At 47.7% G+C, this 24,281-nt stretch overlaps 2 protein-coding genes across 5 annotated transcripts; one reads left to right on the top strand and one right to left on the bottom strand.

Moving 5' to 3' along the window:
* Positions 1–832: 832 nt before the first annotated feature.
* On the bottom strand, positions 833–12,896 carry LOC149439283 (purine nucleoside phosphorylase-like). Of its 3 annotated transcripts, XM_089659230.1 has the most exons (7): positions 11,338–12,890; positions 10,566–10,640; positions 6,579–6,748; positions 6,351–6,454; positions 4,519–4,694; positions 4,148–4,338; positions 833–2,127 (listed from the first exon to the last, which is right to left on the bottom strand). In XM_089659230.1, exons 3-7 carry the CDS (start codon positions 6,727–6,729, stop codon positions 1,925–1,927), a joined length of 825 nt encoding a protein of 274 aa, XP_089515356.1. In that variant the 5' UTR covers positions 6,730–6,748; positions 10,566–10,640; positions 11,338–12,890; the 3' UTR covers positions 833–1,924. The 3 variants fall into 3 exon arrangements, with proteins under 3 accessions (XP_089515356.1, XP_089515357.1, XP_089515355.1); XM_089659231.1 differs by lacking the exon at positions 10,566–10,640 and having other exon boundaries at positions 12,709–12,896; XM_089659229.1 differs by lacking the exons at positions 10,566–10,640; positions 11,338–12,890 and adding an exon at positions 9,258–9,494.
* On the top strand, positions 12,749–18,709 carry CMTR2 (cap methyltransferase 2). 2 transcript variants are annotated; one of them, XM_089659228.1, is made up of 2 exons: positions 12,749–12,951; positions 14,136–18,709. In XM_089659228.1, exon 2 carries the CDS (start codon positions 14,145–14,147, stop codon positions 16,365–16,367), a length of 2,223 nt encoding a protein of 740 aa, XP_089515354.1. In that variant the 5' UTR covers positions 12,749–12,951; positions 14,136–14,144; the 3' UTR covers positions 16,368–18,709. The 2 variants fall into 2 exon arrangements, with proteins under 2 accessions (XP_089515354.1, XP_089515353.1); XM_089659227.1 differs by having other exon boundaries at positions 12,749–12,968.
* The last annotated feature ends 5,572 nt before the right edge of the window (positions 18,710–24,281 follow it).

The following is a 24,281-nucleotide window of genomic DNA, read 5'->3' as shown; positions in this document are numbered from 1 at the left end:
TGGGGCCCCCTACTGACCCCGGGCCCTCGGGCAGTGCCCCAGTTTCCAAATTGTCAGTCCGCCCCTGAATCCGACTAATCTAACTCTACCCAGATTCCTGTATAAATGCCTTTGTATGTAATGTGATTTACAGCACAAACAACACCCCCGTCCCACCCCGATACGGCGAAAACACAAAATAGCAAATATGTTCAATCTGCAAAATATATTCATCTCTTTTCTACAGAAGAGAACAAGGATTCCGCCTAGGAAGATTTGAGACAGATTTGAGGCCAGACAGTGGTCTGTCTAGAATCTACATACAATCTATGTAAAAACTACATACAATCTGTGTACAATGTTAGCATTGGCTGTATCAGAAATGGTAAGGATGAGAGCGCCACAAGCTTACAATAAGTCCAGTAAAAGCTTTTCTTGACAACAGGTCAGAGGATACTGTATATCCAACATGTTTCAGAGGTTTAACTCCTCCTTCACTGGGGCTTGAATGCTTCAATGATTAGAGCATACTGGACAATCAGCCTGGCGACCAGCAATTATTCTTTACACTAGAATCTTTGTTTCATACAATTGTTCTCAGTATACCCCAATCATTGACACACTCAAGCCCTGATGAAGGGGAAGCTGTGCCCCTGAAACATGTTGGGATATATCTATGACCTGTTATCAAGACAAATTAACTTTTACTGTACTTAGACTAAATCCTAGTACACACAATCAGAAAAATACTGCTTTTGAAGCAATCATACAATAATCTGATTGTTAGTACACAGTTTTCGTCCAAAATTATTCGAAGGGACAAGCATAAAAATATTTCTCATACAATACCAGATCGCACGATTTCTGTTTAATCAGTACAGTTTTCGACTGAAAATACAATACAAATACAATACAATAAATTACATCACTTTCAAATGTTTATTCTGTCGTAGGATTTTCATAACTTTAGTAACCTCTTCACATTCGATATGAGACTAGCATGCAAAAAAAAAAAAAAGAACGGACGACCATTCGTCTGATATTCTCGTTATGTGCACGGGGCTTAACCTATAGCATTCCCAACTTTATTAAACTGATTACTCAAGGGATACCCCAAGTGACTCACACAGGTACCTTTAGGAACTAAACTTTGAACTATTGATCGCCTAATAGTTGGTTCAGCGCTCCACCAACATGCCCATTGAGATCTACAGAGAGATCTGATAGGCCAATATACACAGCACAGTCTCCAATGTTTCTTGATCTTCCTCATCTGTCATGTCTGGGGAAATCCTAAACAACCTCCTGTCCATCCACCCACCACGCACACAGTACAGGCGGAGCTCTTCAGGCTTGCCTTGCAGGTATGTGGCACTCTTCATGTATACAGTGCAGGTGGGTACACTTCTCTGTGTGTACAATGAAGAAGAAGCTCTTCTATACAGTGCTGGTGAAGCTCTCTGTGTATATAAAGCTGGTGGAGCTCTCCTTTATAAGGCATCTGGGTGGAGCTTTCTGTGTATATAGTGCAGGTGGCACTCTCTGCGTATACAGTGCAGGTTGTGCTCTCTGTGTATATAGTGCAGGTGGAGCTCTTCTATACAGTGCTGGTGGAGCTCTACATGTATCCAATGCAGACATGACTCTTCTATATGGTGCTGGTGGAGCTCTACATGTATCCAATGCAGACATGACTCTTCTATACAGTGCAGGTGGAGCTCTACATGTATCCAATGCAGACATGACTCTTCTATACAGTGCAGGTGGAGCTCTCTGTGTATACAGTGCTGGTGGAGCTCTACATGTGTACATTGCAGGTGGAACTCCTCTATGCAGTTCAGGTGGAGCTTTATGTATGTCTGCTACAAACAGGAATATTAATGCGCTAGAATGGCGGCGAAGCACTAAGAGCGTATGAGGATCTTCTACCTTCTTCTATGTGGAGTCAGTCTGTAATCTTCCCCACCAGGGCAGTGATCAGTGCTGTCAGTGCAGCTGCTCGCTCCTCAGATGTCTGGAGGACTTCCTGGTGGTCGGCACAAGTGGAGCTGTCATATGATGTCACTACCATATTGGTAATGAGAGAGAAGCCAAAAATGCGGAGACCGCAATGACGTCCCACCAGCACTTCAGGAACCGTGCTCATCCCTGGAACCAATGAGAGCAGGAGAGGATCACCCAGGACAGAGTACATAAGGGTGGAGCACAGAGAGGAGGAAAATGAGAACAGGGTGGAGCAGAGAAAGTCAGAAAAATACAGCAGGGGGGTGCCCAGAGAAGAGAAAGAAGAGAGCAGGGGGAGCACAAAGGGGAAGAAAAAGAGAGCAGGATGGAGCACAGTGAAGAGGAAAAAAGAGATTAGGGGGCACAGAGAAGTGGAAGAAGAGAACAATGACACAGAGAGAACAGAGAGGAGAGCATGGGGGAGCACAGAGAGGAAGGAGAACAGAGCAAAGCAGAACACAGAGAGGAGAAAAAAGAGAACAAGTGGGGGCACAGAGAGGAGGAAAAGACAGCAGTGGAGCACAGAGAGGAGGAAGAAGAGAGCAGGGTGGAACAAAGAAAGGAGGAAGAAGTGAGTGGGGGGGGAGCACAGGGAGGAGGAAGAATAAGGCAGGAAGGAGCAGAGATAGGTGGAAGAATAGAGCAGGGAAGGGTACAGAAGGAGAAAGAAGAGAGCAGGGGGAGCACAGAGAGAAAGAAAAAAAGAACAGGATGGAGTACAGAGAGGAGGAAGCAGAGAACAGGATAGAGTGTATATAAATGGAGTACAGATAGGAGAAAGAAGAGAACAGGGTGGGGTACACAGAGGTGGAAAAAGAACAGGGTGGAGTATAGAGAGAAGTAAGCAGAGAATATGGTGAAGTACAGAGAGGAGGAAGCAGAGAACGGGGTGAAGTACAGAGAGGAGGAATCAGAGATCAGGGTTGAGTACAGAGAGGAGGAAAAAGAGAACAGGGCTTAGTACAGACAGGAGGAGGTAGAGAACAGGGTGGGGTACAGAGAGGTGGAAAAAGAGAACAGGGTAGCGTATAGAGAAGAGGAAGCACAGAACAGCGTGGAGTACAGAGAGAAGAAAGCAGAAAACAGGGTGAAATATAGAGAGGAGGAAGCAGAGAACATGGTTGAGTACAGAGTGGATTAAACAGAGAACAGTGTTGAGTACAGAGAAGAGGAAGCAGAAAACAGGGTGAAGTACAGAGAGGAGGAAGCAGAGAACCTGCCTGAGTACAGAGAGGAGGAAGCAGAAACAGGGTGGAGTACATAGAGAGAGGAAAGCAGAAAACAGGGTGAAGTACTGAGAGGAGGAAGAAGAAAACAGGGTGACGTACAGAGAGGAGAAAGAAGAGAACAGGGTTGAGAACAGAGAGGAGGAAGAAGAGAACAGGGTTGAGAACAGAGAGGAGGAAGAAGAGAACAGGGTGGAGTACAGAGAGAAGCAGAAAACAGGGTGAAATATAGAGAGGAGGAAGCAGAGAACAGGGTGGAGTACAGAGAGGAGGAAGCAGAGAACAGGGTGGAGTACAGAGAGGAGGAAGCAGAGAACATGGTTGAGTACAGAGAGGAGGAAGCAGAGACAGAGTGGAGTACAGAGAGGAGGAAGCAGAAACAGGGTGGAGTACAGAGAGGAGGAAGCAGAAACAGGGTGGAGTACAGAGAGGCGGAAGCAGAGACAGAGTGGAGTACAGAGAGGAGGAAGCAGAGACAGGGTGGAGTACAGAGAGGAGGAAGCAGACACAGGGTGGAGTACAGAGAGGAGGAAGCAGACACAGGGTGGAGTACATAGAGAGAGGAAAGCAGAAAACAGGGTGAAGTACTGAGAGGAGGAAGCAGAAAACAGGGTGACGTACAGAGAGGAGAAAGAAGAGAACAGGGTTGAGAACAGAGAGGAGGAAGAAGAGAACAGGATGGAGTACAGAGAGGAGGAAGAAGAGAACAGGGTGGAGTACAGAGAGGAGGAAGAAGAGAACAGGGTGGAGTACAGAGAGAAGAAAGCAGAAAACAGGGTGAAGTACTGAGAGGAGAAAGAAGAGAACAGGGTTCAGAACAGAGAGGAGGAAGAAGAGAACAGGGTGGAGTACAAAGAGAAGGAAGAAGATACAGCATTGCGTACATAAGGATGGAGTTCACAGAAAAAGTAGAAGGTTACAAAGTGGAGACGTCTCACCAACAGCGTCGGCTCCCAGCAGTTGCAGCATGCGTCCCTCAGCGACGGTCTCATAGGAGGGGCCCCCCACCATGCAGTACACACCTTCCCGGATGTAGTCTTGTATGCCCAGCTCCCGTGCACAGTCCTTTGCCAGGCTCTGCAGATGGCAGTCGTAGCCATCAGACATACAAGGGAACCGCACGCCAAACCTGTCAGAGGACAGCAATGACACAATACAGAGCTCCGCCCCCCCGGTACAGGTGGCACCACACCAGGGACTGCTCCAGACTATTCTATTGTGGTCTGTGATAGGTGAGATTGGTTGGGGATGAGGGATTCCGAGGACAATGATAACACTTCATGGAATACTGCCCCACCCTCCCCTTTACCTGTCATCGTTGGGTCCTCGCAGGGGGTTCTGTCCAGCCAATCCTGGCAGGTTGATGTGATCTTTGATGAACATGATGTCCCCCACAGAATAGCTGCCATTCAGCCCGCCTGCTGCGTTAGTCACAATCAATGTGTGTACTCCCAGCAGATAGAATACGCGAACTGGGAATGCCACCTGTGCAGGCAAAATACTGGATGAGCCCCAGAGAGTGGCTGGTGAGGCGCATTCTACTCTTAGCCTCCTCCAATGTTGCTCATGAAGATGAGGGGGGGGGGGGGTAACAGTCTGAGGAAAGAAATCATAGCCCCCTACACGCACCTTGTCCAACAGTAGAAATGGCCTAGTAACCAAAAAGGAGGCTCCTTATTTCTGGCAGAGATCAGAATGTTTATTGGACAGTGGGGACAATAATTGGCAGCTCTGACCATCAGAGTGGCAGTTGGGGAGGCGACTTGTGTATGGGCCAATCCTTCTCTATTCTGCGGAGGAAAGACCAAGGGGCTCAGGAGGTGCCCAAATCTGGTGCCTATTTGTCCATAAAATGCCAAAGGGTTGTGGGAGGTCTAGTCCCCGGATGTCAGCTGTGCTTGGATGTTGGTGGAGGAGCTGAGACAGATTCACTGTTATCGGTGTCAGTTCCTCCCCCCTCAGGTGTCAGATGGGGGCTCACAACTCACACAGTCCTGGCCTCTCTTTTGGATGTAATTAAGTTAAAGGCTGTAAGTCACTGACACCATCTCCCCTCCTCAGGTATCAGATCTGGGGGCTCAGACCTCACACAGCTCTTGCCTCTCCTCTGGATGTTGATAGCACAAACTCTGTAAGCCATTAACACCACCTTCCCGCCCCCACCCCCTCCGATCAAGTATCAGATGGGGGCTCAGACCTCACACAGCTCTTGCCTGTCCTCTGGATGTTGATATCATAAACTGTAAGCCATTAACACAAACTTCCCCCCCCCTCCGCTCAAGTATCAGATGAGAGCTCAGACCTAACACAGCCGCCATCTCTTCTGTGGATGCTAATATGATAAATGCTGCAAGTCACTGACACCAGCCCTCTCCTCCCCACCTTAAGGAGCAGATGGGGGCTCAGACCTCACACAGCCCTCGTCTCTACTGTGGATGTTGATAGCATAAACTCTGTAAGCCATTAACACCACCTTCCCCCCCTCCGCTCAAGTATCAGATGGGAGCTCAGACCTAACACAGCCGCCATCTCTTCTGTGGATGCTAATATGATAAAGGCTGCAAGTCACTGACACCAGCCCTCTCCTCCCGCTTTAAGGAGCAGATGGGGGCTCAGACCACACACAGCCCTCGTCTCTACTGTCGATGTTCATAAGATAAAGACTGTAAGTCACTGACACCACCTACCCCTCCTCAGGTATCAGATAGGGGCTTAGACATCACATAACCCTTACCTCTCCTGTGGATGTTAAGAAGATAAAGGCTGTAAATCACAGACCCCCCCCAGGTATCAGATGGGACTAAGACCTCACACAGCACTTGACTCTCCTGTTGAATGTGAACAAGATAAATGGTGTAAGCACGGACAACACCTCCCCAGGTATCAGATGGGGGCTCAGACCTCACACAGCACTTGTCTCTCCTGTGGAATGTGAACAAGATAAATGTGTAAGCACCGACAACACCTCCTCCTCCCCTAGGTATCAGATGGGGGCTCAGAGCTCGCAGCCCCGATGATCCTTTACACATTAATGTTGTTGAGAAAGTTTAATGGCTGACTTTCCCACACTGGTTACATGTGAAAGAGGCAGAGGAGCTTATGGGAGCCCCCAGGCATCAGCTACTGACCATTGCTACTTACTGCAGAGATGGAGTATCCCTCATACATGTGGAATCGGCCCTGCATGCAGACACACGGCTTCCCACTCAGCATTCCAAGCACCAATCTACCCGCGTGGCCCTGCACTGGATGAGACAAAGGGGTGAACACCCCATTACTCCTCCATACTACCAAGAGGTAGGTACACCAATCCTAGCCCTCACCCCTGGAGGGCGCTGCTTTGAGTCTAACAAGCCTGTGTTCACTTACCAGTGCTGCGGGGGAAGTTCGGGATCTGCTCATACGGTATGATGACTTTATCACGTAGGGTGTCAGCCAAAGATCCCAGACCAGAACCGCAGATGATTGCCACTCGGGGTCGGAGGTTGGTGTGAGCCAGAATCCATTCTGCAGCCTCCATGTACAACTTCGCGGGGAGACTGGAGGAGAGGGAAAAATCATCAACAGAGATCACAGTATGACCATCAACTGATACAGCTCACAGTGCTACAATATGACCATCAACTGATACAGGTCACAGTGCTACAGTATGACCATCAACTGACACAGCTCACAGTGCTACAATATGACCATCAACTGACACAGCTCACAGTGCTACAATATGACCATCAACTGACACAGGTCACAGTGCTACAGTATGGCCATCAACTGACACAGCTCACAGTGCTACAATATGACCATCATCTGACACAGGTCACAGTGCTACAGTATGACCATCAACTGACACAGCTCACAGTGCTACAATATGACCATCATCTGACACAGGTCACAGTGCTACAGTATGACCATCAACTGACACAGGTCACAGTGCTACAGTATGGCCATCAACTGACACAGGTCACAGTGCTACAGTATGACCATCAACTGACACAGGTCACAGTGCTACAATATGACCATCAACTGACACAGCTCACAGTGCTACAATATGACCATCATCTGACACGGGTCAGAGTTCTACAGTATGACCATCAACTGACACAGGTCACAGTGCTACAGTATGACCATCAACTGACACAGGTCACAGTGCTACAATATGACCATCATCTGACACGGGTCACAGTGCTACAGTATGACCATCAACTGACACAGGTCACAGTGCTACAGTATGACCACCATCTGATACAGCTCACAGTGCTACAATATGACCATCATCTGACACAGGTCAGAGTTCTACAGTGTGACCATCAACTGACACAGGTCACAGTGCTACAATATGACCATCAACTGACACAGGTCACAGTGCTACAATATGACTATCAACTGACACAGTTTCACAGTGCTACAATGTGACCATCAACTGATACAGCTCACAGTGCTACAATGTGACCATCAACTGATACAGCTCACAGTGCTACAGTGTGACCATCAACTGACACAAGTCACAGTGCTACAATATGACCACCAGTTGACACAGATCACATTGCTTCAATAGGACCATCAACTGACACAGATCACATTGTTAAGATGCGATCATCAACTGGCACAGATCACATTGTTAAGATGCGATCATCAACTGACACAGATCGCATTGCTATATGACCAACTGACACAGATCACAGTGCTATAATATGACCATCAACTAACACAAATCACATTGCTACAATATGACCATTACAGCGGAACTTCACCCCCTCAATCAACATGGACTACTTATAATCCTTATGCTGCCAGCATTAGCAAATAGATAGGAAAGTATATCATATTTACTTGTTTTAAACTTTTTTTTTTACATTTCTTCAGCTACTTCCTGGTTTCCAAGTCTAGGCAAATGATATCATACATCCCAGGTGTCTTCAGGAGGGGAGGAGGGTTCTCAGCTCAGCCGATGCTTGAGCTAAGGGCAGATGGATTCCAGGAAATAAGCGCTACATGAATCATCTGCCCTTAGTCAAGATGGCCACTGCCAGGGGATGTTTTTCAAAATGATTTCTCAGCAAAATAAACCATGAAAACATGAATGGATAGGGGAGTTTGCTTTGAATAATAACAATGAATTAAATAGCATTTTTGGTTTGTGGTGCTCAGGTGCAGTGCTGTTCCCCTTTACCTGCCACAGATCACATTGCTACAATTTGACCTCAGTTGACATAAATTAGTCTTGTGGAATGGGATCTCAACCACAGCAACACCTGCCTGGAGTTTGCATTTTCTCCCTGTGCCTGCGTGGGTTTCCTCCAGGTACTCCGGTTTCCTCCCACACTCCAAAGACATGCTGGTAGGTTAATTGGCTCCTGTCTAAATTCACCCTAGTATGTGTATGTATGAATGTGAGTTAGGGACCTTAGATTGTACGCCCCTTGAGGGTTAGGGACTGAATGTACAATATATATGTAAAGCGCTGCGTAAATTGACGTCACTATATAAGTACCCGAAATAAATAAATAAATCTGTTTGATTTCCATTAAAGGGAAACTCAGAGGAAAATCACTTCCTGCTCCAGTAGCAACCATTCCCATCCCCCCTCGTTCTCAGACCAATCATGTGAGCTGTCCATGGTGCTGATTCATATAAAAAGGTGAAGAATAGGAACCAAATGAGGATGATACACACAATGCTGGATGAGGTTCACCTTTCCTGTAATATGGATCAGAATTTGGATTGATCAGTGATGGGCTTTAATTTCTTATCTCCATCTTTAATAAATCACCACCTTTGACTGCACCTTTCCGCTCTCTCTATTACCCTTATATTTGCTCCCCCTTCTACCCTTCAGTCTCTTCTGCCCCAGCCCCCAACCCCTGATCTCTTTACTCCCCCCCCATACATTGCTGGGATTAGCAGACAGATTAGTTGCTGTGTCGTCCACCCCCCTCATCCCAGCCACTGTGCCCCTTCCCGGCTGGTGACGGTGTAAATATTAATGAGAGGATAAAAGAAAATGTAAGGGCCCCTCCACAGGTGAGCCTACCTGTATGACCCCCGCCTTACCTCCCTTCCATAGCATGGGCCATGTCACTGGTGTCCATATGAGATGCAAGATAAAGATCCCTCCCTCCTTAATCTCCTAACACCCAAAGACTGCACGTGGCGGCTCTGTGGAGATGACAAGGATTAAAGACACAATGCATCAACGAGAGAAGTGGCAAGAGGTTGAAAACGGCATCAGCAAGGGGGGCTCCACAATATGTTGCTAGTCCCAACACACCTATATTGAAGGTGTGACACCTGGACTTCACCTATACAGTATATATTAGGTGACACCTAAACATAACCTTAATTTCACAGAAGACAACCAGATCTCAGAGGAGTCACCTAAACCTCACTACCCAGACCTCCCCTACATCTACCAGGAGACAACCAGAATTTACCTACATCTCAGAGGAGACACCCAGACTTAACTTACATCTCACAGGGGACACCAAGACCTCACCTACATCTCAGAGGAGATACCCAGATGTCATCAGCATCTCACTGAAGACCCCCAGACCACAACTACATCTCACAGGAGACACCCAGACCTTACCTACATATCAAAGGGGACATCCAGACCTCACAGGAGATATGCAGACCTCACCAAAATCTCACAAGAGATACCCAGACCTCGCCAAAATCTCACAGGAGATACCCAGACCTGACTGACAATTCACAAGAGATACCTGGCCCCCACCAACATCTACCAGGTGACACCCGGACCTCACTTACATCTCATAGGCGTCAATTGCATGTCACCTACATTTCCCAGGTGACATCTGGAACTCGCCTACATCTCTCAGACCTCACCAACATCCCATAGGAGACACCTAGACATAACATCACAGTCCTTTCGATTGACACTGATAAGGACTGGAAGACATACAAAGAAGCCTTATCTGTATTGTCTGTACTGTATGGTCCCATCAGACACCAACTGCCTACAGTCCATCCTTTGCTGGGCAATGACCACCAAATGCACAACTCTGGCCAATTTACTGTAGGAGCATGAAGGTTGTAGCTGGGACCCTGGACTTCTCACAGGCCCTAGGCTCCTGCCTATGTTTCCTTGTGGAAGATCTAATTTACTGTAGGAGAATGAAGAAGGTATCTGGGGCCCCTGAAAATCCCTGGCCCTGGACTCTGTATTATATTGGCTTGTAGATGAAGCAATTTACTGTAGGATGCAGGTTGCAGCAGGGGCCCCTAGACATCTGTCAAGCCCTAGCCTGCCTATAGTGCCTTGTGGATGGTCTAGTGTATGGTAGAAACATGAAGATGGTAGCTGGGGTCCCTAGACATTCTTTGGGGCCCCTGGGTTCTTACCTATATTTCCCTGTGGATGGTCCAATTTACTGTAGGATGATGGCGGTACAGTGCTCTTCATAAATGAGTCCACCCCTTTTGAAAAGGAAGATTTTAATCAATATCCCAGTAAACACAAGAACAATTTCCAAAATTTTGACAAAACTGAGTTTTATAGAACATTTGTTTAGCTCATTACATGAAAGTTAGGTTAATAATATAACTTAGATTACAACATCTTCAGTTTTACTCAAATTAGTTGGTGCAAAAAGGAATCCACCTCACAACAAAAACTACTCCATCTAGTATTTTGTATGACCTCCATGATTTGTAAGACAGCACCAAGTCTTCTAGGCATGGAATGAACAAGTTGGCAACATATTGCAACATCTTTTTCCATTCTTCAAGAACGACCTCTTTTTGAGCCTGGATGCTGGATGGAGAGTGATGCTCAACTTGACTCTTCAGAATCCCCCATAGGTGTTCGATTGGGTTCAGATCAGGAGACATACTTGACCACTGAATCACTTTCACCCGGTTCTTCTTCAGAAATGCAACAGTGGCCTTAGATGTGTGTTTTGGATTATTGTCATGTTGGAAGAGTGCACGACGACCAAGGGCACGGAGTGATGGAAGCATCTTCTCTTTCAATATAGAGCAGTACATCTGTGAATTCATGATACCATCAATGAAATGCAGCTCCCCGACACCAGCAGCACTCATGGAGCCCCACAGAAGGACACTGCTGCCACCATGTTTCACTGTAGGCACCATGTATTTTCTTTGTACTCACCTTTGCATCGCCATATAGTTTTGAAGCCATCCATTCCAAACACATATATCTTGGTCTCATCACTCCAAAGTACAGAGCCCCAGTTTACGTCTTCTTTTTCAGCATGGGCCCTGGCAAATTCTAGGCGGGCTTTTTTGTGCATGGACTTTAGGAGAGGCTTCCTTCATGGACGACACCCATGCATGACATTCCTCTGCAGTTTACTCTGTATTGTGTCACGAGAACCAATCACTCCAGTTTGGTTATGATTTAGCACGAGATCGTGTGAAACACGTTAACAAGTCCTGTATTCATGTCCTGGTGTTTTGTGTGTCCTATGGATCAATAAATACACACTATATTCATCTATCCTCCGGTGTGCAGCTGACCCTTCTTCCGGCTACTTCTTTAGCTAACTGCAGTGAACTTGCATGGTGATTTTCTTCAACCCTTCTCATCAGAAGATGCTCCTGTCAAGGTGTTAACTTCCATGGACGGCCTGGTTGTTTCTGTGAGATGGTTGCAGTTCCATCTTTGTTAAATTTCTGTATCATTTTTGCTACAGTATTCTGACTGATAAGTAAAGCTTTGTTGATCTTCTTGCAGCCTTCACCTTTCTTGCGTGAAGAGATTATTTTCTTTCTCAGGCCTTGTGACATTTTTATTCCATGTGGTGCCATTGCTGACAGCATGAAATGGGAAGGGGGGGGGGGTTCTTTCTTAAGTAACACCCTTTTATAATCACCTGTCTGCTGGACACCTGTTTAATTAATAATTAGACTCCCCTGTAGATGAATTCTTATTCATTAGGATTTTGTTGTCTAAAATTTAGCTTGCTCCTAAGACTTTCATTGGGGTGTGTTCATTTTTTCAGCATGGTGTTGAATGAATTTGTTAGGAAAAATACTTCTTTGTGTGTGAAAATGAACAGATCTTATTTGCAATCAATGGTCAACATCTGTGGGAGGATTTTGTAGTATAGTGTCCCATAGGAAATGTTGATTCTGAAAGGAAAGGTTTTCTGACAAAGCTGTTGAGAGTGTACTCATTTATGCTGAGCACTGTAGCTGGGGCCCCTGGACATCTGTCAGGCCCCAGGGTGATCCAACTGATGAATGATAGTGAATCTAGGTGGAGACATGACTCTGTAAGCTGGGGCCCCTATCTCCTGGGGCCACAGCACTACTCAAAGGTCAGGGGTCACGGTAGGTCACAGTGCTGAGAAATAGGAGAGATGTTGGCTGCCATGGCAGCACTCCTGTACCGACCCCCTTGTTGACAGCCTCTAGTCACATGATTCTGGGCAACTTCCCTCTCATGCTTCACTGTTTGGGGGCTCTGAGCATTCACAAAGTACATCATACTGAGCACTGGCTTCCTCCCCAGCCTGACAGAAGGGAGGGGCCGGTGAGAAGGGCTGTAGTCTTCTCCAATCGGTGATGAGGATGACGCCGAGCAGGAGGACATCGATGACCCCACAGCCGGTTAGGCCGAACGACGATCACGTGATCCTACCGCTGGTCAAGTCGCCGTGGAGACCGGCGGGTCATGTGACGGAGGAGTGGGGAGTATGAGCCACGTGACCTGCCCGACACTTCCGGGTTAGAGAGAAACTTCCCAGGCTGGTACAGAGAGGTACTGAGGGGAGAAAGGTACATGGAGGGGGCAGTACAGGGAAGGGGGGTGAAACTGGGGTCCTTACATAGGGAGGGCAGGGGTTAGTACATTAAGGAACAGGGGCAGTTCATGGAGGAGAGGACTGTGTAATGGGCACTGCATGATTAGGAATGGTGGGGAGTGCATTGATGGCTGGGGGCAGTACATGATCGAAGGGGGGAGGCAGTACAGGGCAGCTCAGTACATGGATGGTGGGGGAGTACAGGGCTGGTTAGTACATGGCTGGTGGGGGAATGCAGGGCCGGTTCCTATATGGATGGCGGGGAGTACAGGGCAGGTTAGTACGAGGATGGTGGGGGAGTACAAGAAGGGTTAGTACATGGATGGTGGGGGAGTACAAGAAGGGCTAGTACATGGATGGTGGGGGAGTACAAGAATGGTTAGTACGTGGATGGCGGGGGAGTACAGGGCGGGTTAGTACGTGGATGGCGGGGGAGTACAGGGCAGCTCAGTACATGGATGGTGGGGGAGTACAGGGCTGGTTAGTACATGGCTGGTGGGGGAATGCAGGGCCGGTTCCTATATGGATGGCGGGGGAGTACAGGGCTGGTTAGTACATGGCTGGCGGGGGAGTACAAGAAGGGCTAGTACATGGATGGCGGGGAGTACAGGGCGGGTTAGTACATAGATGGCGGGGGAGTACAGGGCGGGTTAGTACGAGGATGGTGGGGGAGTACAAGAAGGGCTAGTACATGGATGGCGGGGTAGTACAAGAATGGTTAGTACGTGGATGGCGGGGGAGTACAGGGCGGGTTAGTACGTGGATGGCGGGGGAGTACCGGGCGGGTTAGTACGTGGATGGCGGGGGAGTACAAGAAGGGTTAGTACGTGGATGTCGGGGGAGTACAAGAAGGGTTAGTACGTGGATGTCGGGGGAGTACAGGGCCGGATAGTACGTGGATGGCAGGGGAGTACAGGGCCGGATAGTACGTGGATGGCGGGGGAGTACAAGAAGGGCTAGTACATGGATGGCGGGGGAGTACAGGACTGGTTAGTACATGGCTGGTTGAACATTATTGGGTGGGGTGGGGTGGGGGTGTACAGGGTGCAGTAGAGTGATCCTGTAAGTTCTACCCTGTACACACAGGGCAAGCTCCTTTTTCTGTAGCACTGACACCCCTTCCCCTTTTTATCTTGCACAGATCTGCACCATGTCTGGTGGTGATTTCCCCCCAGAGATCGAGTCTCTGTTCGGAAAGCGTTACACGTATAACAAAGACCCAACATGGCTTTTGCCGAGCCCGTCAGAGGTCCTGACTTCTGAACACGAGGAATTCCCTCACCTCCTGTCCCTGAAGGAGTCTCTGAACAACGTGAAGAACTTGCTGAGTGACAAGAAGCTGGATGAATGGCACCGGCACACCTCCTACACCAACAAGGCAGGGCGGGTGGTCCCCGAGGTGCGCAAACAAGCCAACGCTGAGCTGTGCACTCAGGCTTGGTGTAAATTTCATGAGATTGTGTCAACCTATCCGCTGATCCCCAACAGCGCCCTCTGGGACAGCGAGCTAAACAGCGTGCATCTGTGCGAGGCGCCGGGGGCTTTCATAGCTAGCCTGAACCACTACGTGAAGACCCAAGAGCTGCACTGTGACTGGACCTGGGTTGCCAACACGCTGAACCCATATCACGAGGCCAACGATGGTATGGTGATGATTGCAGATGACCGACTCATTGCCAACACTCTGCCGTGGTGGTATTTTGGGCCAGACAATACTGGAGATATCATGACGCTGAAGTACCTGAACGGCCTACAGCAGTTTCTCAGAAACATGTCTACTGTGCACCTCATCACAGCTGATGGAAGCTTTGACTGCCAGGGGAACCCTGGAGAGCAGGAGAGCCTAGTCTACCCTCTACACTACTGTGAGGTGGTGACCTGTCTGAACACTCTGGGCCCCGGGGGGTCTTTTGTCCTGAAGATGTTCACTCTCCTCCAGCATTCATCTGTTAATCTCATGTATCTCCTGAATTGCTGCTTCCAGGAGGTTCACATCATCAAACCAGGGACCAGTAAGGCTGGGAACTCTGAGGTCTATGTGGTCTGCCTAAGCTACATTGGCAAAGAAACATTTCAGGAGCTCCTGACCAAAATGACGGCCCACTTTGAGGAAGAGATAGGCAGCAAAGCTCTGTTTCCACATAAGAGCCTTCCGACATCCTTCCTGGAGTCTCATTCTAAATGCTGCACTTTCTTCTACCAGCATCAGACAAAAACCATCTTGGAGAACCTTCATCTCTTCTTACAAATGGGGGAGAAGGAGCAGGCCCATCTGGACTGTTTACGAGAGACTGCGGTCATGTACTACCTGCAGAGCTTTCAGATAAAGTACATTCCTCGAAAGCAGTGGCTGGTGAGGAAGCCGCAGGTGGGCTGCAGCCTGAATGCTCGCTGGCTGGGGACCAGAAATCGCCGCACAGACACTTACAACGAGAGGAAGCAGCTGGAAACTTTGACGTGGCATGAAAAGGTCGCTCGTGGCTACTTTAGTTCCTGGTTGGAGGACCATATACAAGGTGTAACCAGCAATGGCTGCCTTCTGGAAGGTTCCAGGTCTGGACTGCGATATGAGGAGTGGTACTTACTCCAGGGCCAGCGGCTCACTAGGATCCAGAGCTCCCCATTTTGTGATAGCGAACTTCTAAATACCTTCAATGAAACCATTGAGAGTTGTCATGGAGATGAGGCTGGGTCTCTGCCGGGGTGCACTTTTTGCTCTCTGCAGGTCACGGACAGGCTGGTCTCCGAAGTTCTACACAGAGTGGACAATGGCCACCACGTCTTGGTGATCGGAGCTGCTCCGCTGTTCGAAGCTTTGAGACACAGACATGTGGCAGTGGATTTTGTGAAGTCTACTGCTCCTCAACAGCTTTTATCTGTTCTTCATGATGGCGATCCCCTTTACCAGCAGCAGTTGTTTGACTCCGTCCTTTGCAGTTTGCAGCAGTTGCCGAGCGGTGGCACCTTGGTGTTGCCCATCCTGTCCTCTCTGACCCGTTTTACGGCTGGTGTTGTGTATATATTGTATCATTGCTTCCAGGTCATTGGCTTTTCCTGTCCAACCAGTGAGCTTACCCCTGGCAGCAATGCTGCACTCTTGTGTTGGGGGTACCGACCTCTGCCTTGTCTGGCCTACCAACACCTCCAGCAACTACTTACCAACCAGGTCTTGACTGCCAGTGGGACACAGCAGGTTCTAGAGTTCATTCCTATGGAGGAGCTTCTCACAGGCCCTTTTCTGGAGTTCCTGTGGGACCTGAATGCAGCAATTATCAGGCACAACCTCCATGTTATCGGCCTGCAAGAAACTGAAAAGGTGTCACGGAATGCCAGCCAATCGCAGACACCGTTACAGCTCCCAACACAGGAGTGAACTGCATGGTCCCGTGGAGATTCCAGAGATTGTGCCATCTGGACTCCTGTACCTGCAATATACATACGTCTGTACAGTGTAAATATTATATATAAAGCCTCACTGGACATTGCAGAACCTTCCGGTCATTTCATCTTTAGATTGACCAGTCCTCGCCTCATGTATTGGAGGAGGAGGAGGATGTGTGTAAGGCCAATTAAACAATCATTATCATTTTATTAATATGGACAGGTGTTCTTCTACTTGATTGGCCAGAATAATATGATGGTTAAAGAGTCACTCCATTTAGATCTAATATTTCATTTGTATGTTGGGGAGTGTCTCTTTGGGATTTTTTTAGTTAGATCTCTTTCTGTGCCCATTATGAGGGTTTTTCACCATACCAGTGCTGAGTTCCTTGGTCTGTATACCCACTGTGCCCATTTGAGGGGCTCCCACCAGCTCTCTGTTAAGTTTGAGTTTGCACACCTGCTGTGTCCATTATGAGGGGTTCCCACAATTCCTGTGCTGAGTTTGCATATCTGCTGTGACCATTATGGGGGAGTCTAACTATCCTGCTCTGAGTTTCTGGATCTGCACACTCAGCCATCCTTGCACTGAGTTCCCAGGTCTGTACACCTGTGTGCCCATTATAAGGGGCTCCCACCATCACTGCACTTAGTTCCCAAGGCTGCACACTTGCTATGTCCAGAATGAAGAGTTCTTACCATCTCTGTTGGATTTTTGTTTTTTTCAGAGAATGGGACAGGAGGATCTGGAACACCCCAAGGTGGATGAGTGAGGACAAAACCAGGAACTGGGAGTGGGGGGGGGGTGAATTCTCACCAATGGAGTCCCCAGAATATGCAAGTAGTCTGCAGGACCCTTGGTACACCATCATATATCTCTTCTGGGTGGAGTGACTCTTTAAAATGATGTACATTTTCTGGATGAAAATCATATTTTGGTTTCTAATTCTGGCCAAAATTATTTTATTCTTTTGTATTTTCAGTTTTGTATACTTTTTTGTTGAAGGTCCAGCAGTTCTCAGGACAGTATTTGAGTTTGGGGTCAGAGTTCTTCATGCCTCTGGGAGCTATAAAGAGTACAGCGTGTGACACTGCCTCTATTTCACCTGATCCGTCAATGTTTGTGCCTCATTGTTGGAAAAGTGAAAAATTCCAGCGTGTTACATTGTATATATTCGATATGAGTAAAAGGTGTGAAGTGACGACGGCCATTCGATCCTTTATTATATTGATCCAAGCCACCATTACAGAAATAACCTGTCATATACCTGGGCGGAGATCTGTCCATTATTATAGTGATCCAGGCTGCCATTACAGAAAGTGTCTACCTTCTGTCCACTAGTCAAAGATCTGTCCTTTATTATTCTAGTGATCCAATCCACCAATACAGAAAATACTCTCTATCTACCCTTTGCTGGATAGGGATCTGTCCTTTATTATTATAGTGATCCAGGTGGCCATTACAGGAAATACCCACCAGATAGCCATCACAGGACAGAAATTTGTCCTTTATTACAGTGATCCAGGCCACTATTACAGAAAATATCCGTTACATATAGAGATCTCTCCTTAACCACTTTCCAGCTGCCCTATAGCAGAAATACTGCTACAGGGCAGCAGGGCTGCACAAAATCACATATATGTGATTTTGCAGTTCCGGATAGCAAGCCCTACCTGCGCCGCCATTGGCGGCCTCAGCTGTTGATCACCAGGTCCCGGCCGGTGATCGTCGAGTATCACTGACTGGAGGAGAGACTTGTATGTAAACAATACAGATATCTCCCCTGTCTGCTCCTGCATAGCAGAGCAATACAAAGCAATGTGCTTACTCAGTAAAGCACACACACAGCAAAACAGCACACAGTTAACCCTTTGATCGCCCCAGATGTTAACCCCTTCCTGCCCAGTGCCATTAGTACAGTGTCAGTGCTTTTTATTAGCACTGATCACTGTATTGTTGTCACTGGGGATGTCAGTGACAGTTTCCCCCCCCCCCCCCCCCAGTGTCAGAATGCCCGCCGCAGTTGCTGATCGCGCCCATTACTAGTGGGGGAAAAAAAAAAAGTCCAGTATGTATAACGCCATTTGTAGACGCTATAACTTTCATGTAAGCCAATTCATTTATACTTCTTGGGATTTGTTTTTAGCAAAGGCATGTAGCAGAATACATTTTGGCCTAAATGTATGACGAAATTTAATTTTTACATTTTTGTTACTGGACATGTTTAATAGCAAAAAGTCAAAAATATTGTTTTTTGTTTTTTTTTTTTTCTGAAAATTATCAGTCTTTTTTTGTTTATAGCGCAATAAATAAAAACTGCAGAGGCGATCAAATACCACCAACAAAAAGCTCAATTTGTCGGAACAAAAAAAGGATATACGTTTCATTTGGGTGCAGTGTTGCATGACTGTGCAATTGTCAGTTAAATTAACACATCGCAAAAAATGGCCTGGTCAGGAATCTGCAGGGCAAGTGGCCATCTTCTGCAGGGCAAGTGGTTAATATTCTAGTGATTCAGGCCACCAGTACAGAATGTACCTGCCATTTACCCATCAAAGGATGAAGATCCGTTGGTGTGGGTACAGAATATCAGCCAATTCTTCCATCAGATGCCTATACAGTGCTATAGGTAGACTGGAAAATATATCCATTAAATTTATGATGTCTGTAAATCCAAAACTTTGTTAGTTTTGGATGTATTGGGGAAAGGTTAGACTTCTTGTCAGGTCTTTATTCTATTCTGGGAGCACCGGAGTCCATAGCACCCTCATTGTAGTCTCACGTGGAACACATTATCGCTGCTGGCGGTGAGAGATTTCACGTCTGTCACTCTTCCTAATGGACATCCTCATTGATTAACCGGGTCACCTTGTCAGTCATGTTGAGTGCCTGAATCGTAATTCCTCAAATCCCAGACACACCACCAATTCTGTCTATCAGGAGAGTTATGTAAAGGAAGCAACAGAGTCCTGCAGCAGTGGAGAGTATTTCAGGAGAGTTAGAGGAAGGACCAGAGTTCTACAGCAAAGCAGTGTGTTTCAAGAGAGGAGAGTTAGAGGAAGGAGCAGAGTATTTGAGAAAAGCAGAGTTAGAGGAAGGAACAGAGTCCTGCAGGAGAACTGAGTATTTAAGGAGAGGAGAGTTAGAGCAGAGTCCTCCAGAGCAGACTATTTCAGGAGAGTCAGAGGAAGGAGCAGAGTCCTCCAGAGCAGACTATTTCAGGAGAGTCAGAGGAAGGAGCAGAGTCCTCCAGAGCAGACTATTTCAGGAGAGTCAGAGGAAGGAGCAGAGTCCTCCAGAGCAGACTATTTCAGGAGAGTCAGAGGAAGGAGCAGAGTCCTCCATCAGAGCAGACTATTTCAGGAGAGTCAGAGGAAGGAGCAGAGTCCTCCATCAGAGCAGACTATTTCAGGAGAGTCAGAGGAAGGAGCAGAGTCCTCCATCAGAGCAGACTATTTCAGGAGAGTCAAAGGAGCAGAGTCCTCCAGCAGAGCAAAGTATTTTAGGATGGGAGAGTTGGATACTGCATGTAGTGCAGTATGGTGGCTCCTGGTTGGTATAAGGGAGGGGTGGTAGCTCCCTTATTTATAGTAATCGATTTCTCTGGAACTTAATCAGACAGTAACATTTTTATGGTGCCTCCCAGCTGGTACCTGGTGGGGGAAACATGTTATGGTGGTTACATTAATTATGTGGAGTGTGGTATGATGGCTCCTGGCTGGTACGGAGGGGCAGGGTAACATTTTATGGTGGTTACATTAATTATGTGTAATGGGGTATGATGGCTTCCGGCTGGTACGGAGGGGCAGGGTAATATTTTATAGTGGTTACATCATTCATTGTGTGGTGTATGGTGGCTCCTGGCTAGTACCTGGCGGAAGGCTGGGGGATTGAATAACCGATATGTTGGTTACATTAATTCTGTGAAAATGGCTGAAACTGTGAATTTCCTGTTTTTGGCTGATATTGGGTGATTTCTGTGATTTTGGAGTTGAGCGGTTCTTGTCTCTGCTCAGAAATCAGGGCAGGGCAGCTCTTCCATTCTCGGATAAAATTCAAACAATTAATATCCGCAGGGTGGCTTATTCCAGAGAAAATGCTCTGTGAGCCGTGCACACCATTAACCCTGTCTGTGCCAGGCCTTCTCCTACAAAGCTGGTTATATAATGACTCCGCAGCCCACTGTAATGAGAACAGACAAGAACAGAGCAGACTATTTCAGGAGAGTCAGAGGAAGGAGCAGAGTCCTCCATCAGAGCAGACTATTTCAGGAGAGTCAAAGGAGCAGAGTCCTCCAGCAGAGCAAAGTATTTCAGGACGGGAGAGTTGGATACTGCATGTAGTGCAGTATGGTGGCTCCTGGTTGGTATAAGGGAGGGGTGGTAGCTCCCTTATTTATAGTAATCGATTTCTCTGGAACTTAATCAGACAGTAACATTTTTATGGTGCCTCCCAGCTGGTACCTGGTGGGGGAAACATGTTATGGTGGTTACATTAATTATGTGGAGTGTGGTATGATGGCTCCTGGCTGGTACGGAGGGGCAGGGTAACATTTTATGGTGGTTACATTAATTATGTGTAATGGGGTATGATGGCTTCCGGCTGGTACGGAGGGGCAGGGTAATATTTTATAGTGGTTACATCATTCATTGTGTGGTGTATGGTGGCTCCTGGCTAGTACCTGGCGGAAGGCTGGGGGATTGAATAACCGATATGTTGGTTACATTAATTCTGTGAAAATGGCTGAAACTGTGAATTTCCTGTTTTTGGCTGATATTGGGTGATTTCTGTGATTTTGGAGTTGAGCGGTTCTTGTCTCTGCTCAGAAATCAGGGCAGGGCAGCTCTTCCATTCTCGGATAAAATTCAAACAATTAATATCCGCAGGGTGGCTTATTCCAGAGAAAATGCTCTGTGAGCCGTGCACACCATTAACCCTGTCTGTGCCAGGCCTTCTCCTACAAAGCTGGTTATATAATGACTCCGCAGCCCACTGTAATGAGAACAGACAAGAACACTCCTCTCCCAGCAGAGAAGAGTCTTATGATGGTAGTGAGGGGGGGAGCAGTGTGGAAAGGTGCTCGCATAGTATTCAAGGTTCAGGCTCTTGAAGTATGGAGAATTATAAATAAATGGCTTCACCCAGTAATGGAATTTGCAGGTCTTATTATCACCATCAATCTGCTGTATGCACTGGTGCACAGACCTTTACAGGCAACTTTAATTGTTACTGGTTGCCTTCACCCATAGAAGGTACAGATGTGAAGGTGGCACCTTACATATGGAGTGAACGGACTGCTACTGACAGCAGCTGGTGATCACTGTTAGTGGTATTTACCTGGCACATGGGTGAGATGAGGTGGATGCCCAAACTGTAGTACTTCAGTATGGGGGTAAGGGGTCAAAGAGGGCCCAGAAGCTGGCCAGACATGAAGTTCCTCACTATCAGAGGAAACAAAGAGACCCCAAGAACTGATCATACTTGTCATTCCTCAGTATCGGGGAGCTTAGGGGGCCCAAGTGCTGGCCAGATGTGTAGTTCCTCAGTATGGTGTGGGGGGGGGTCAAAGGAGGCCAATGAGCTGGCCAGATTCTAAGTTCCTCAATATCAGGGGGCCAGACTTGTAGTTCCTCAGTATCAGGGGGATCACAGGAGGTCCAGTAGCTGCCCAAACATATACTGTAGTTTCTCAGTATCAAGGGGAGCATGGGGGATCCAGAAGCTGGACAGACTTGCAGTTCCTCAGCATCAGGGGGATAACAGGGGCCCCACTGCTGGACAGACTTGTGGTCCTCAGCATCAGGGGGAGCACAGGGGTCCAGAAGCTGGACAGACTTGTAAATCCTCAGCATCAGGGGGAATCACAGGGGTCCAGAAGCTGGACAGACTTGCAGTTCCTCAGCATCAGGGGGATAACAGGGGCCCCACTGCTGGACAGACTTGTGGTCCTCAGTATCAGGGGGAGCACAGGGGTCCAGAAGCTGGACAGACTTGTAAATCCTCAGCATCAGGGGGGATCACAGGGGTCCAGAAGCTGGACAGACTTGCAGTTCCTTAGCATCAGGGGGATAACAGGGGCCCCACTGCTGGACAGACTTGTGGTCCTCAGCATCAGGGAGAGCACAGGGGTCCAGAAGCTGGACAGACTTGTAGTTCCTCAGTATCGGGATCACAGGGGGCCCAGTAGCTGCTCAAACATATACTGTAGTTTCTCAGTATCAGGGGGAATATAGGGGTCCAGAAACTAGACTTGTAGCTCCTCAGCATCAGGTGGATCACAGGGGCCCAGCATTGGACAGACTTGTGGTTCCTTAGCCTAAGAGGAGCACAGGGATCCAGAAGCTGGACAGACTTGTAGATTCTCAGCATCAGGGGGGATCACATGGGCCTCGAAGCTGGACAGACTTGTAGTTCTTCAGCAGCAGAGAGATCACAAGGGGCCCTGGAGCTGGACCGACCTATAATTCCTCAGTATCGGGGGGGGGGGGGGGGGGGGGGGTTGCGGGACTCTGGAGCCAGAATTGTAGTTTCTCAGTATCGTATAGATGACAGGAGCCTCAAAGCTGGTCAGACATGTAACTTGTCAGTATCAAGGATTGCAGTCGGCCCCATAGCTGGCCAGATATTCTAGCTCTTCAGTATTGGAGGTTCACAGGGGGCCCAGAGCTGGCCAAAACCCTAGTTCCTCAGTGTCAGGGGACACACAGGGGGCTTGGATCTGGCCAGACTTGCTCAAACAACACACATCTGAACTCATCTGTCATAGATTACAGTTACCATCCAGCAGCTGCCATTACCTGACCTGACTGAAATGAGTGCAGAGCCTTTCAACTAACATCACTACCAATGCTGGCCAGCTCTGGCTATCGCATTTGCTTACAGCATCATGTCTCTCATGTGTACCGGCTTTTTATATCTACAGAATATCTGCTCATAGAGTAAAATGTTAGATGTGTTTATTCACTATTAAAGTGAACCTGTCAGTACCTTTACACTGCTCCATGAGTCTATTCCTGACCTGTGACGAAAATACAGTAATACTCCACATTTTATCATTAAAAAGCCGTCCTTAAGACGATTCTAAAGGATCATTTTGAAACATGTCTGTACTTACCTATTGTGCGCAGTGCACAGAGTAGCCTGGATCTCCCTCTTCTCAGGTCCCCTGCAGGCTCTCCTGGCCCCTCGCTCATGTCGGGTGCCCCCACAACAAGCAGCTTGCTATTGGGGCACCCATTGCTCTGTGTGTCCATTCACACATGAAGCTGTGGCTTGGTCCCGCCCCCTCTCTCCTCATTGGTTGACTGGCTGTAATTGACAGCAGCGGGAGCCAATGGCTCCTGCTTGCTGTCTCCGCTAATGAGGAGGGAGAGACCTGAGATAGCCGAGGCTGTCATTCACATCCCTGGATTGCCATGAGGCTCAGGTAAGTATTGAGGGGGCTGGGGATACTGCTGCACACATGCTTTTTACCTTCATGCATATGTATGTTGGTGCAAATAAAAAAAAGTATCACAGACAGTATTCAATTGTTTCTACCTTCATGCATAGAATGCATGAAGGTAAAAAAAACCTTCAGCCTTTACAACCACTTTAAAGTGAAGCTCCAGTCAAATTAAATAAATAAATAAATAAAAGTCAGCGGCTACAAAAACTGTAGCCGCTGACTTTTAAAAAACAGACACTCACCTGTCCCTCAATCCAGCAGTGTCCTCACTGCAGCTGGGTTCACCAGCCTTCCTCGCTTCCCGGTGCCGGAATCTTCAGTGTAGACACCCAGCTGTGACAGCTTGGGGCTTTATAACCGGGTGCCCATTGCACATGTGCGAGTAGCGCTGCGCTTTGTAAATAGTACTGAAATCTTCTGGGACCAGAAGACTACGGGGAGGGAGGACAACTTCCGCT

Source organism: Staurois parvus, unplaced genomic scaffold (assembly GCF_062004578.1).
Source record: "Staurois parvus isolate SC_StPar_1 unplaced genomic scaffold, SC_StPar_1.0 ptg001136l, whole genome shotgun sequence".
NCBI lineage: Eukaryota > Metazoa > Chordata > Amphibia > Anura > Ranidae > Staurois > Staurois parvus.
Note: the sequence above shows the minus strand (reverse complement) of the source record. Positions and strands in the feature narration are given on the sequence as shown.